Source organism: Oncorhynchus masou, chromosome 11 (genome assembly GCF_036934945.1).
Source record: "Oncorhynchus masou masou isolate Uvic2021 chromosome 11, UVic_Omas_1.1, whole genome shotgun sequence".
Taxonomy (NCBI): domain Eukaryota; kingdom Metazoa; phylum Chordata; class Actinopteri; order Salmoniformes; family Salmonidae; genus Oncorhynchus; species Oncorhynchus masou.
In genome coordinates this window covers 30997776-31013493 of record NC_088222.1, presented here as the reverse complement: position 1 = coordinate 31013493, position 15718 = coordinate 30997776, and the positions used below count along the sequence as shown (strand labels likewise).

General features: G+C 41.8%; 1 protein-coding gene across 1 annotated transcript; it reads right to left on the bottom strand.

Annotated features, from left to right (window-relative positions):
* chrne (cholinergic receptor, nicotinic, epsilon) lies at nt 1-14853 on the bottom strand. Its single transcript, XM_064978197.1, has 11 exons — nt 14595-14853; nt 13949-14082; nt 9305-9349; nt 8982-9091; nt 8532-8791; nt 8064-8264; nt 7489-7603; nt 7254-7368; nt 6831-7038; nt 2264-2397; nt 1-2008 (listed from the first exon to the last, which is right to left on the bottom strand). The coding sequence occupies exons 1-11, from the start codon at nt 14674-14676 to the stop codon at nt 1841-1843; spliced, it is 1572 nt and encodes a 523-aa protein (XP_064834269.1). The 5' UTR covers nt 14677-14853; the 3' UTR covers nt 1-1840.
* Nucleotides 14854-15718: the final 865 nt, after the last annotated feature.

Below are 15718 nucleotides of genomic sequence, written 5' to 3'. Positions count from 1 at the left end.
TATTACAGTATTAATAACATAAAATACTAATAACACTCATTATACAGTATTTTTTGTTGTTGTCTAAAACAAGTACAACACAGTACTTTTAAGTAATGGTTTGAATCTCAAAAGTTTGTACTGACTCTATGTACCATCCAACATATCCTCTTAATACTAAAACTCAATATATTCAATGTCCATAATGTTAAACCAGGTTGTATCACAACCGGCCGTGATTGGGAGTCCCATAAAGTGGCACACAATTAAACCAGCGTTGTCTGGGTTTTGCCGGTGTAGGCCGTCATTATATATAAGAATTTGTTCTTAACTGACATGCCTATTCGAATGCTCAGTTAAATAAAGGTTCAAATTAAAACATAAAAATAATTTTAAAAATACACAAATTATTATATGCATTGTTGTTCATGTTGATTGCATAGATTTCATCAGCAGCACAGGGGATTTAATTGTGTAGGATTGTAATTGTATACAAAAAATAAATGGTATATTTACATAACATTTTAAAAATGAGGCACAAATTGGACAGAAAGGAAGGCAAGGCCTCTGTTTCTAACTTTTAATTAAGTCTCTGTGTCATTGTGTCATTCTTAGATGTTAAACAGAACAATTCACTTAACCATGTAAATGTACTGTGTGTAAATTAAAGTAACTAGTTAAATCAAATATTCTTACAGTATATGGTCTTCTTACATTGCATTGTATCCATCAGTAAAGACCTGTGTCACATATACACTGAGTATACCAAACATTAGGAACACTTTCCTAATATTGAGTTGAACACCCCCCTTTTTGCACTCAGAACCGCCTCAATCCGTCCGGGCATGGACTCTACAGGGTGTTAAAAGCGTTCCACAGGGATCCTGGCCCATGTTGACTCCAATGGTTGCCACAGTTCTGTCAAGTTGTCTGGATGTCCTTTGGGTGGTGAACCATTCTTGATTTCTTGATACACATGGGAAACCGTTGAGCATTTAAAACCCAGCACTGTTGCAGTTCTTGACACAAACCAATGTGCCTGACACCTATTACCATACTCCTATTACCATACTCCTATTACCATACTCCTATTACCATACTCCTATTACCATACTCCTATTACCATACTCCTATTACCATACTCCTATTACCATACCATAAGTCACTTACATTTTTTTTAAATTCACCTTCTGAATGGTACACACACACAATCCGTGTCTCAACTGTCTCAAGGCTTAAAAATACTTCTTTAACCTGTCTCCTCCCCTTCATCTACACTGATTGAAGTGGATTAACAAGTGGCATCAATAAGGGATCATAGCTTTCACCTGGTCAGTCTATATCATGGAAAGAGCATGTGTTTTGTGTGCTGAGTGCACCATACAGTGAGATACAAGAAAGACAAGAATTCCGCAGGGTATAGGTGATCTGCAGCGTCCTCCTAATGTGGTGTGTAAAGACTAAGGTATGAATAAGGTTGAAGGCTAAAACAGAGATCTAACTTTATGGTGCACAAAAGCCCACAGCAGACTTGTTGAATTAATTTCACAACTGCTTTGCCACTAACTGTTCGAGGTTTTTGGCATTTTCATGTCACAGGCCTTATAAAAAATAAAATGCACACATGTAAATCACACATAACAAGAAATGGTTAAGCTAAAACTCAAAACACAGTATGAAATATTTATCAAAAAGGATTACATCATATCAAGACGATACCATTTTCAGTCATCTACTGCTAAAAAGACAAATAAGTAAGTAAGAGTAAGAAGTGAATAAATCTTAGCTCTCAATGATATGAAGACGATGATGATGTGCCCTAAAACCTGTGACCAGGTTAAGGGGGGGTTGCCTTGCCGCCCTAACTGGGGAGGTATCGTTTGTTTTCCCCAGGGAATGGAAAATCTGGGACAGAGTTGAAATGTCCCGTGAGGAAGATGGCAACCGTTCCAATGGAGAAGAGAGCCATGGCCACCCAGAAACAAACCTTGTCAATCATCTTCCCAATCAATACCCAGCTCTCCATTTCCTATGGGACAGTTAACAGTGAGTCAGAAGGGGGTAGAAGTGGGGAGATAATAACCCACAATGTTCTATCAGGATTTCTCAACTCTCAGCTCATCGTGGGCCAGTATTCACAAAGTGTCTCAGAGTAAGCCTTTTAATCATAATTATTTATTTTATCACATTAAATCTGGATTAGCACTCTTTGTGAACACGGCCTTGCACTGGCTGAATTCAGATGAAATTGACCCCTGATCCCCAGAGTAAAAGCAATACTTACTGATCCAATGTCATTGGCTTGCTTTGTGCTCTCAGTGATAAAGTTACAAGCATCCACACATTCCTTGATTTCAGGAGCAGCTTGGGCGAGGCTCTTGTACAGGCTGGCTGTGGTGCTCACATCAATCCCATCCACTAGAGAGTAGCAGAGACACATCAATACCATCCACTAGAGGGTAGCAGAGACACATCAATCCCATCCACTAGAGGGTAGCAGTGACACATCAATATCATCCACTAGAGGGTAGCAGAGAGACATCAATACCATCCACTAGAGGGTAGCAGAGAGACATCAATACCATCCACTAGAGGGTAGCAGAGACACATCAATCCCATCCACTAGAGGGTAGCAGTGACACATCAATATCATCCACTAGAGCAGGGGTGTCAAAGTCAAATGGACGGAGGGCCAAATAAAAAATTTAGCTACAAGCCGAGGGCCGGACTGTTCGAATGTTCATTGAAAATTTTTTAAATGACGCATATAGTCTAGTGAACCTAATTGAACCTACTGAAAACCTAACAAATATATTCCAATATGATCAGATAAATAAAGCAATATTTTCTTATGGCTCTGTCAGTAATCTTTAATTTTCAACAGACACAAAAGACAAATTTCCTTTATATAAAAATCCCCATAACATGAACATTAAATGAAAGAAACCGGTATTCAAGGCACCATCAGTAGCCTATATTTTCTATTTTAGCAAAAGTGGGCTAAATTTACTTCAAAGAAAAAAACAATAATAGCAATTTTCTATCATCCACTCAACTGAAATATTTTTAAAATATAATTGGATTGAAATACAATAAAATAAAGTGCAAAAATCTATTAATCAAAAACAACACTTTGTTTAAGGAGAAGTAACATGCAGTGAAAACAAATATTAAACTTTAACTTTTAAACTTGAACTGAGTAAAAACTCTAAATATGTGATTGCACAGTAATGTTCACTTGTTTGAGGTTGAGGGTGATACTTGGTGGTGTCCCATCTTTTCCACAAGTTCATCAATGTTCGGGGTAAGGCTCTGAGCTGAGGAAATCCTCAGAATTGAGTGGAGGTGTTCAGCAGTAAGTCGACTTCTGTGTGATGTTTTGTTCAGGTTCATCAAAGAAAAAAGTTGTTCACACAGGTATGTGCTGCCAAACATAGACAACGTTTGAGCAGCCTGGATGCGCAGCTGGGGCATTGTGTCGGGGAGGAAACGGGCGAACTCCGCAGCACCCACTGCCGCATATTTTGCCCTCAGTGCATCATTGCATTGGAGGTCAATCAACTCCATTTGGAGGTTTGGTGGTGAGCTTTCCACGTCAACAGCAAATGGGTTACCGAGCAGTTCCAACCTGCTTTTTGTGCTTCAAAGTCAGCAAATCGGCGTCGAAAGTCAGCGGCAAGCATACCTATTTTATCAGCCAACTGTGCGCTCGGGAACGCACTGGTAGAGAGCTTCTCTTTCATGGTCTGGCAGCTGGGAAAGTGGCTCAAATTTTCTTTCCGCATCTGCGTCTCCCACAGAGTCAGTTTGGTTTTAAATGCCTTCACTGTACTGTACATATCAGAGATGACATGATCCCGACCCTGCAGCTGCAAGTTCATTGCATTCAGATGACTCGTAATGTCACACAGAAAAGCCATTTCACACAGAAACATTTCGTCTCGGAGTTGTTTTGTGTCTTTCCCTTTGCTGTCCAAGAACAGACAAATCTCCTCACGAAGCTCGAAACATCTTTGAAGCACCTTTCCCTGGCTTAGCCATCGCACCTCTGTGTGATAAGGCAAATCACCATGCTCCGTTTCTAACTCCGTCAGAAATGCCTTGAACTGGCGGTGATTCAAACCTTTGGCTCTGATAAAGTTAACTGTGCGCGTGATGATGCTCATTACATGCTCCATTTTCAAGGCTTTACCGCACAACGCTTCCTGGTGTATGATACAATGATAAGCTGTCAGCTCACCTGTCGCGTTTTCCTCTTGCATCTTTTCCCGTATCTTCGCCACCAGTCCGCTCCTGTGTCCACACATCGCAGGTGCTCCGTCGGTTGTCAAACCCACGAGTTTTTCCCAAGGCAGCTCCATCTCATTTACACATCTTGACACCTCTTCATACAAATCATGCCCCGTAGTTGTGCCATGCATAGGACGTAAAGCCAAAAACTCCTCTGTCACGCTTAGGCTGGAGTCCACTCCGCGGATGAAAATTGACAACTGGGCAATGTCAGAAATGTCGGTGCTCTCATCCACAGCCAAGGAATATGCAATGAAATCTTTTCCCTTTTTCACAAGCTGCTCTTTTAGATTGATGGACAACTGGTCTACTCTCTCGGCAATGGTGTTTCTGCTCAGACTCACATTTAAAAAGAGTTGCCTTTTTCTGGGCAAACTTCGTCACAAACTTTAATCATGCAGTTTTTGATGAAATCCCCTCCGTAAATGGCCGGGCTGATTTAGCGATCTCTTCTGCCAAAATAAAACTGGCCTTGACAGCAGCCTGGCCTTGTGATTTGGCTTTTTTGAACAGAGCCTGTCGAGATTTGAGGCCTCGTTTTAATTCCTCTGCCTTTTGTAGCCTTTGTTCCATGTCCATATTCTTGTTTTTGTCCGCGTGTTTCGTTTCATAATGTCGTCTCAGATTATACTCTTTCAGTACCGCCACACTTTCTCCACACAGAAGACACACAGGTTTTCCAGCTACCTCCGTGAACATATACTCCGACTCCCACCTTGTTTGAAACCCCCGGTTCTCAGTGTCCACCTTCCGTTTTGCCATTTTTGATGGGTATCTGAAAGTTAATTTTACTGTGATGCTGACGACTGCTGTGCCAATAAATATTGAAATGAAGCAGCCTACTGCTCGGTGCGTCACCGTTGCATTGTGGGAAATGTAGTATTGGTGCATGTAAAAGATTTGCGGGCTGCCGGCTTGCTGCGGTCTGCGGGCCGGTTCTAATAATAAATCAAGATCATCCCAGGGGCCGTAAAAAACCTTCTCGCGGGCCGGATGTGGCCCGCGGGCCTTGACTCTGACATATGTGCACTAGAGGGTAGCAGTGACACATCAATACCATCCACTAGAGGGTAGCAGAGAGACATCAATATCATCCACTAGTGTAGCAGAGACACATACAGTTACCTAAAGGTACGCTGATGATGGACCACAGTGCTAATCTTTATCCCCTCTCCTTTTCCCATTGATTGTGATTCATATTTATAATAGCAAATACAACCAAAATTATTTTTAAAACCAATTAAAATTGAGCGGGGCGGCAGGGTAGCCTAGTGGTTAGAGCGTTGGACTAGTAACCGCAAGGTTGTGAGTTCAAACCCCCGAGCCGACAAGGTACAAATCTGTCGTTCTGCCCCTGAACAGGCAGTTAACCCACTGTTCCCAGGCCGTCATTGAAAATAAGAATGTGTTCTTAACTGACTTGCCTGGTTAAATAAAGGTAAAAATTAACTTGTAAGTCGCTCTGGATAAGAGCGTCTGCTAAATGACTTAAATGTTAAATGAGCCAGACACATCTATTCAGAAAAGTGGCTTGCTGGATAATGCACATACATTCCACTCCGTATTTATTTGGACAGTGAGGCTAAAACGTTTAATTTCGTTCTACACTCCATAATTTTGGATTTGAGATCAAATGTTTAATATGAGGTGATAGTACAGAATGTTACCTTTTATTTGAGGGTATTTTCATACATATCTGTTTTACCGTTTAGAAATGAAAGCACTTTACGTATTTAGTCCCACAATTTGAAGGTGTCATATTTGGACAAATTAATTTATAGTGTATTAATGTAGTCAAAGGTTTAGTATTTGTTCTCATATTCCTAGCACACAATGACTACATCACGTTTGTCACTTTACAAACCTGTTGGATGCCTTTGCAATTTGTTTAGTTTCTGTTTAGGATTATCTTGTGCCCAATAGAAATGAATGGTATATAATGCATTGTGTTATTGTGGAGTCACTTTTATTGTAAATAAGAATATAATGTGTTTCTAAACACTTTTAGAATAATGTGGGTCCTACCTTGATTACAGGGAATCATTAATGAATCGTGAATAATGATAAATGTGAAGAATTTACAGATGCACAAAGATCATACCCCCAAAATATGCTAACCTCTCACCATTACCAATAACGGGGGAGGTTAGCATTTTCGGGGGGGGGGGGGGGGGTGATATTTATGCTTCTGTAATTTACTCACTCATCATTATTCACAATTCAACATAATCCAAAAACAAAATAAACTGCAAATACATGCAGCAAGTTTATAGAGTCACATGCTTGATGTAGTCATTGCATGCTAGGGATATGGGGCCAAATGCTACACTTTTTACTACTTTAATTAATATACTATAAGTGCATTTTTCCAAATAGTTATGACACCTTCAGTAGGGGTGACTAGATACATAAAAAGTGTTCATTTCTAAATGGTACAACAGATACAGCATGTATGAAAATACCCTAAAATAAAAGGTGACATTCTGTACTGTCGCCTCAAATAAAGATTCCCCCATGTGCTACCCTTCACTCCCTACCAGTATCTCTTTCCTTAATCTTACCAACGGATCGTGTGAGGCCATGCCTCTCTCTCTGTTTGTCAAACATCATCTCGCTGCGTGGTTGTTTTAGCACATACTCCTCCGCTCTCTGCATCAGGCCGAACGAGCTACGCCGGCGCTCCCTCACTCCATTCACCTCCGCCTCCGCCTCTCCATCGTCCACCAGAGGGTCCATACCCAGGAATCGAGGGACAAGCTCCAGGAAGACCTGAACAGAGGAGAGGAACGGTGGAATAGGTATTAGTTTGACAAGAAAAAAGTTGAATATTCGTTCTGATAAATTAGCATTTTATCATATCGTATTGTTTCTTAATACAGATGACTTTTACTTTGTCTATGTCTGTTTGGGCCAGTGTTACAGGAGCCTTGACTTTGGTTTTGATTTCAACCTACCGTGTTATTACACAGTTACTGTAGACATACGTGTTTGATAGTGTGAGACATGGTGTGGGTGTTGGGACTGCGGAGGGAGATGTTGAGCACCACGATTTGGTTGGTGGCGATGAGCGTTGTCACAGACATGACAAAGATCAGGTACCTGGGAAGAGAAGAACAGACAGATGTGGATGGAGAGGGGATTGAGCTCTCTTATGGTGTTACAGAAATACTGTGTATGGAGGAAGGCGGTAAGCAAGAGACTGTAGAAATTCTTACTCACTTGCCAATGAGAGGGACATTGAGAGATGTCTCAGGGACCTTCTGAGCAATAAGAAAGAGGAAGACAGTCTGAGCCAGCAGGACAGAGATGGACACAGTCAACTTCTGTCCCCCAGCTGTGAAGGGGACAATGGAGAGTCAGAGAGGTACAGAAAGGAGTGCAGTGCTTTTCCCATCATCATCCTCATAGATGACAACGGGCATATTATACTGTACTCTAGCAATTCCAGACATAACATGAGAGTATTCTAGTGTTTCCAAATGCTTCCAAGTGCTTTAGTTGGGATGCAGAAACCTATTGACGTTCTATCGCACAGGCTAACCAAGTCCAACTAAAGTCCAACAACATACAGTGAATTCTCTAGTTTGAAACTCAAAACCATTATATCTGTGTTGGAGCATTTCTTAAATATAAATAATTTGAAATAATAGTCAATATACAAAGCAACACTAGTAACACTAGCGGACAACTGCTAACTTCAGTTGGTGATGGCATACTGCATCATCTTCCCGTTTCACTAACCCTAAGTTACACCCTTATACCACTGACCAATCAGCAGCAACGTTGCCACTGACCCTGTGCAGGTAGGAAGTAGGCCAGGACGACCAGGGAGGAGATAAGTGAGCAGGGCAGAATGATGTTGATGATGTAGAACAGAGGTTTCCTCTGGATGACCAGGTTGAAGGAGATCTCCTGGTACTCCAGGTCATCAGGAGTGTAGCGTGAGTTGATCAGCTTCCTGGCTGGCCGGTGCTTTATGGCCCACTCACCATTCTCTAACAGGTTGGAAACAAAGACACTGGGATGAGTAGAAACCATTTCATTAGGATTGGACCAGTTGAGGGGTTGTGTCAGTTGTTTGCAGATAGGTGTAGGCCTACAGATTGATTTTGAGGAACTACAAAGTTTCATATACTGTATTTTGGTCACACATGCAGGACCAGAGTAGCGGTGGGAAACTATCAAGGTGGGGTAGTAGGTTTTGAAATAGAATGTATTCAAATCCATAAAAACAAAACATTGCAACATTAGTGTGTGTATACCAGTGAAGGCCTCAGGATCAATGTCCACCCACTCAATGGGCTGTTCAGTCTCCGTGTCAACAGCCAGCATGATTTCCAACTCATTTGCACTGTATGTCTGGGACCTAAAGACTAAAGTGCAGTTCTGGTAGTCAAAGGGGAAGTAGGTGATTTCTATGGCACATGTGCTGCGGTAGATAGCTGGAGGCAGCCAGTACATGTAGCCACTGGAGTAGATTAACACATTGGCATAGTAGGCCACGTCAAACTTGCCATCGATGCTGCAGAGGAGGAGGGAGAGAGGAGAGGGAACGGAGGAGGGGAAGAGAGGAGGTGGAAGTAAAGGGTAGAGAGGGCGATGAAAAGAGTTCAAGAGTCTATTGGTCAAAACATAGCAGTGCCACAGAAGGGGGGAAATCAGAATGAGGAAAAAAGGAAAAAGAAGTTGAAAGCCCTCCTCTACTGACTCACTTGTTCTCAAGGACAATGTCAGGAAGCCACACTGTGTTGTAAGGCACACGGATAACCTCAATGCCAAAATACTCAGAGGTGTTCCAGGCCAGGCGAATATCATTCCATTGCTGTAGGAGGGAGCAAAGGGTGTAGACAAAGTAGAGAGCGTGAGAGGATTAGAGGGAATAAAAGACACACAGCTAGAAATCAGGTAAAAGTAGGAGAAAATAAAAAAAACTGAAATAATCTAGTCAAAGACGTATGCAGGAAACACATGTTAAACTAATTGAGAAGATACAATATCAACAAAAAAAATGGTTTACAATGAGAGAAACACTCACGATCTCAATCCAGACATTAGTCGTGAGAGTCTCTTCCTTTTCGTTCTGTAACAGAGGACATATATAATGGTCTGATGCAGACATTTGTCTACTTTATTTCGGTAGCCTACATAACCTTACAGGAATACATGTGGAGGTGCAGTGAGATTGTGAAAGGGTAGTTGGTAACTGTGGCAACTCTATGGGATTATGCGGGACAGTTTGATATGTGATAGTATTGTAGTGTACCTAGGGCTGTTGCGGCCACATTGTTGCCACCATACCAGCGGTCACAAGTCATGAAGGCAGTCAAATTCCACGTGACCGTTTAGTCACGGTAATTAGGCTTCTCCAAGCTCTGATGCTGCTGCTGGTCATTTGTAGCATACCAAACTTGCTAACTGCCTGGTACTCAGCACTCTATTGTCCCTCTAATCACTCTGACATCCATTCAAATGTATTCAAAAATATAATCAAACACTTCATGAGAGCCCATGAGCTCATGTTGCGCAACATTTATATAGGCTAGAAAACACAGTGATGACCACTAATAAAAAGGATGCCATCAGCTTTCTATAGGCTGGGCCTACCATATTTATTTCTCAACTTTCCAACTACAGATTGCGCCGGGGAGGATAGCTGCCATTTCGTGGGCTCTTGACCAACCGTGCTTTTCTGTTAGTTTTTCGCATTTTTTGTCATTTTTTTGTAATGACATAATGCTGCAGCTACCGTCTGTTATGACCGAAAAGAGATTCTGGAAATCAGAACAGTGATTACTCACCTTGAACTGTATGAAGAATTTCTCTTTAATTAATCAGATGAATGGGATTTACTCCAGACACCCGAACAGGCCCTCATCCCCGTCATTCGGAGGAGAAAGAGACTAAAAAGATATCGCGGAAAGAGATCGGGGTGCCTTTTGAGGATCCGGTGAGGAGTGGCTAATCTGCCCTTGCCATCCATACTACTGGCCAACGTACAATTGCTGGAAAATAAATTGGACGAACTAAAAGCACAGATATCCTACCAAAAGGACATTAAAAACGGTAATATCTTGTGTTTCACCAAGTCATGGCTGAACGACGACATGAATAACATACAGCTGGCATTAAAGTAGCCGGGGACTTTAAGTAGGGAAACTTAAAACCCATTTTACAGTGCCTTGCGAACAGTTCTATAGCTTAGCATCTGCTTCATCTGATTGCTTTTTTACTGACCGAGTCACTCGTGCTTCCTGTTTTAGTTTTTGCTTGTAAGCAGGAATCAGGAGGATAGAATGATGGTCAGATTTGCCAAATGGAGTTCGAGGAAGAGCTTTGTACGCATCTCTGTATATGGAGTAAAGGTGGTCTAGAGTTTTTCCCCTATTGTTGCACATGTAACATGCTGATATAAATGAGGTACAGTGCCTTGCGAAAGTATTCGGCCCCCTTGAACTTTGCGACCTTTTGCCACATTTCAGGCTTCAAACATAAAGATATAAAACTGTATTTTTTTGTGAAGAATCAACAACAAGTGGGACACAATCATGAAGTGGAACGACATTTATTGGATATTTCAAACTTTTTTAACAAATCAAAAACTGAAAAATTGGGCGTGCAAAATTATTCAGCCCCTTTACTTTCAGTGCAGCAAACTCTCTCCAGAAGTTCAGTGAGGATCTCTGAATGATCCAATGTTGACCTAAATGACTAATGATGATAAATACAATCCACCTGTGTGTAATCAAGTCTCCGTATAAATGCACCTGCACTGTGATAGTCTCAGAGGTCCGTTAAAAGCGCAGAGAGCATCATGAAGAACAAGGAACACACCAGGCAGGTCCGAGATACTGTTGTGAAGAAGTTTAAAGCCGGATTTGGATACAAAAAGATTTCCCAAGCTTTAAACATCCCAAGGAGCACTGTGCAAGCGATAATATTGAAATGGAAGGAGTATCAGACCACTGCAAATCTACCAAGACCTGGCCGTCCCTCTAAACTTTCAGCTCATACAAGGAGAAGACTGATCAGAGATGCAGCCAAGATGCCCATGATCACTCTGGATGAACTGCAGAGATCTACAGCTGAGGTGGGAGACTCTGTCCATAGGGCAACAATCAGTCGTATATTGCACAAATCTGGCCTTTATGGAAGAGTGGCAAGAAGAAAGCCATTTCTTAAAGATATCCATAAAAAGTGTTGTTTAAAGTTTGCCACAAGCCACCTGGGAGACACACCAAACATGTGGAAGAAGGTGCTCTGGTCAGATGAAACCAAAATTGAACTTTTTGGCAACAATGCAAAATGTTATGTTTGGCGTAAAAGCAACACTGCTCATCACCCTGAACACAACATCCCCACTGTCAAACATGGTGGTGGCAGCATCATGGTTTGGGCCTGCTTTTCTTCAGCAGGGACAGGGACGATGGTTAAAATTGATGGGAAGATGGATGGAGCCAAATACAGGACCATTCTGGAAGAAAACCTGATGGAGTCTGCAAAAGACCTGAGACTGGGACGGGGATTTGTCTTCCAACAAGACAATGATCCAAAACAAAAAGCAAAATCTACAATGGAATGGTTCAAAAATAAACATATCCAGGTGTTAGAATGGCCAAGTCAAAGTCCAGACCTGAATCCAATCGAGAATCTGTGGAAAGAACTGAAAACTGCTGTTCACAAATGCTCTCCATCCAACCTCACTGAGCTCGAGCTGTTTTGCAAGGAGGAATGGGAAAAAATTTCAGTCTCTCGATGTGCAAAACTGATAGAGACATACCCCAAGCGACTTACAGCTGTAATCGCAGCAAAAGGTGGCACTACAAAGTATTAACTTAAGGGGGCTGACTAAATTTGCACGCCCAATTTTTCAGTTTTTGATTTGTTAAAAAAGTTTGAAATATCCAATAACTGTCGTTCCACTTCATGATTGTGTCCCACTTGTTGTTGATTCTTCACACAAAAAATACAGTTTTATATCTTTATGTTTGAAGCCTGAAATGTGGCAAAAGGTTGCAAAGTTCAAGGGGGCCGAATACTTTCGCAAGGCACTGTACCTCATTTATATCAGCATGTTAAATGTGCAACAATAGGGGAAAAACTCTAGACCACCTTTACTCCATATACAGAGATGCGTACAAAGCTCTTCCTCGAACTCCATTTGGCAAATCTGACCATCATTCTATCCTCCTGATTCCTGCTTACAAGCAAAAACTAAAACAGGAAGCACGAGTGACTCGGTCAGTAAAAAAGCGATCAGATGAAGCAGATGCTAAGCTATAGAACTGTTTTTCTAGCACAGACTGGAATATGTCCCGGGACTTTTTCAGATGGAATTGAGGAGTACACCACATCAGTCACTGGCTTCATCAATAAGTGCAACGATGATGTCGTCCCCACAGTGACTGTATGTACATACCCCAACCAGAAGCCATGGATTACAGGCAAGATCCACACTGAGCTAAAGGGTAGAGCTGCCGCTTTCAAGGAGCAAGATTCTAACCCGGACGCTTATAAGAAATCCCGCATTAACCTCCGACGAACCATCAAACAGGCAAAGCGTCAATACAGGACTAAGATCTTTTCAAAATATCATTAGTCACAACCTTACAATGAATTAAAAATCAAAACATATAGCCCAACGTTTGTAGAACACTTAAAGATACATGAATAACTCTAAATGAAGCATATAGGATAACCTATTTCTTTGTTAACAGCTCAGCACAGAATAGCCGCATGTGTGCACTCCCTCAAATAATTTGGGGAAAATATCCTTTCTATTTTATTCAGCTTTGTTCAATTGTATTTTTCATACTATAAAATAATGCCACAGAATTCTAGGCAAATCTTGCCTGCTAAATGAACTAGTGTAACCCACAGCCATATGGCATAGTCAGATAAGGGCCTAACATAAGGACAACTCAGAGTATGCTATCCTGTTCTTCTGAAATAGACTACATTTTCTTCATATCATGCTTCTTTAGACCTGTCTAAAATAAGACATTTAATGATTTATTGTGAAGGTGTAGGCTATATTACATGGATTTATTAGACTTGTTTTAAATGTACACATTCCAATGGTTTGTGTGTGGAAGCCAGAAGATGCTAAATGTGTTTTTGTTAATTAAAGGTCAATTACCATGAGACCGACAGTTATTTGCTTGACAATCACTGGCTGACAAAATTTCGTGACCAACACAGCTCACATGGTTGAAGCACAGGACTGTTTGGTAATGTGTATGGAATGTTGTTGGGTTGCAGCAGGTGTGTAATATGTGTGTGTAATATGTTTGGTATATGTTGTGTGTTGTTATATGGCATTGTTATGTTGCAGCAGTAAGTCAAGTCAAGTTTATTTGCATATGCACAGCAGAGGAGGCTGTTGGAAGGAGCTATAGGAAGACAGGCTCATCGTAATGGCTGGAATGGAATAAATGGAACAGAGTCAAACATGTGATTTCCATATGTTTGATGTGTTCCATGTATTCCATTCTAGCCTTAACAATGTGCCCCTCCTATAGCTCATTCCACCAGCCTCCTCTGATGCACAGGATACACAAGGTAAGCAGGACAATGAAATGCTTGGTACAATGAAATTCTTATTGAGATGCGTAATGTGTGTATTGTGTGTGTACTATGTGTTGTTGGCGTTATACTGCATCAGGTGTAGTCTGTCTCTCACCAGGGAGATGAGGTTGGTGAGGATCAGCTTGACCTGCACCTCCACCTTGTCAGTGGGGTGCGCCGCTGGACGGATGTTCTTGTTGTAGCCTCTGAACAGATCCCCAATCAGCTTAGACTCCTCATTACAACTCACTGCACAAGGCAGTGAGAGAGAGAGAGAGAGAGAGAGAGAGAGAGAGAGAGAGAGAGAGTGTGTGTGTGCGAGCAAGAGGACACAGCTGAGTGCCATGGCAATATATGATGAGATATGGGTAGAGTAAAACCCATAGGGACTGTAACACTTACCATTTCAAACGACCTATAACACTTAAAGTGCAAAATGACCTTAAATGGTCAGTGACCGATTGCTTTGCTAAAATCACCCATTGAACCCTTTTCAATTAACATGTTTGACATTTAGGCATGTCAACCCTAACACCAAAGTTGTAACAATGTTTGTGAAAGTTTTTACAGCGCCTATAAAAACATGAACATGACATCTGCCTCACAGGAACAATAATAACAAGCCCATAGAAACACCAAAACAACAGTCGCAGACACATTTGGCATGGAGATCGGAATTAATAGTCAAAACACCGAGAGGTGCCATTGCCAAGAGCCTTGATCCTGGCCATGAGAAAAAAATAATCAATATACGCACTTACCTGGTATTGTCACACCCCAGAGTAGGCCTGCAGTTGCAATCAAACACGTCCAAAAGGAGTGCCTTGCCATCGCAAAGTTCATTGCTCTTTACGCACAGTTCCAGATTTGAGTGAAGTGCAAATTCAAAGAAAGAGAAAGCGAGAGGTTATTTCCGAATGGCTCGTCGTCTCCCTTCTCCCGCTGCCCCTCGTCTCGCTCCTCCAGCTGTCGCTACCCTTGGCTCGGGTTACACACCAACCGGGAAGCGCTAAACTCGGTCTTAAAGTCACACTCGGGTCGTTCATAATAATACTCATTATCATTATTCTATGGGGTAGTTATGACAATACTCCGATTATGAAGGGGACCTTTTCTGCTTGATATGTCAGCGGGTATCAAACTAGTAATAGCCCACAATGTTCTGAACGTAGGATGGAATGGGATAGTGTTCATTTAACAAAGTAGCTTATCTCTGTTTTACAAATATTGCATCTAGAGGCCCATTATGCCTAGACCACAGCTGACCACTTCGAAAACGTGTGTATGTGTGTTGACGCTACTGGTGAGCAAGGTGAACAGGTGACGGGGATCCAGTTTGGAAGCCATTCCATTGCACTGCCCCCACCTTCTACCCGGGGAGGGTATAAATAAATAGTGTCTATGCTGCGCTCCTTGCAGTTTGCACTGCGGGGCTCTGGTGAAAAGGGAACAATCTCTGGGGGATTGGGGTGGGGTGGGGTGGGGTGATTTTGTCACGATGACGGCTGGTTATAGACGACAGATAGGACGGGGTCCCGTGAAGATGAATTATGTACCAGGGCATGTGTGTGTTTTGTTTGTGTGTGTGTGTGTGTGTTTTGTGTGTGTTCAGATTGCAGACGCCGGATGCGCCTGTTACATTTCGTTGAGTGACAAAACACCAGCCAGTGGCAGCAGTCGAGAGGTAAGAATCCAATCATCAGCATATCAGCATACAATTGTCGTTGGTATTTGATAACGACGTCAACCAACGTTAATTAACATGTCCATTGAATAAATAAAATTAAGGTCTAATGAACATTTATTGTCGATACCGGGAGGTATAAACCGAAATTTGTTGCAGCTTTTGATCAATTCGATTTTTTGATCATGCAGCTGGCTGGAT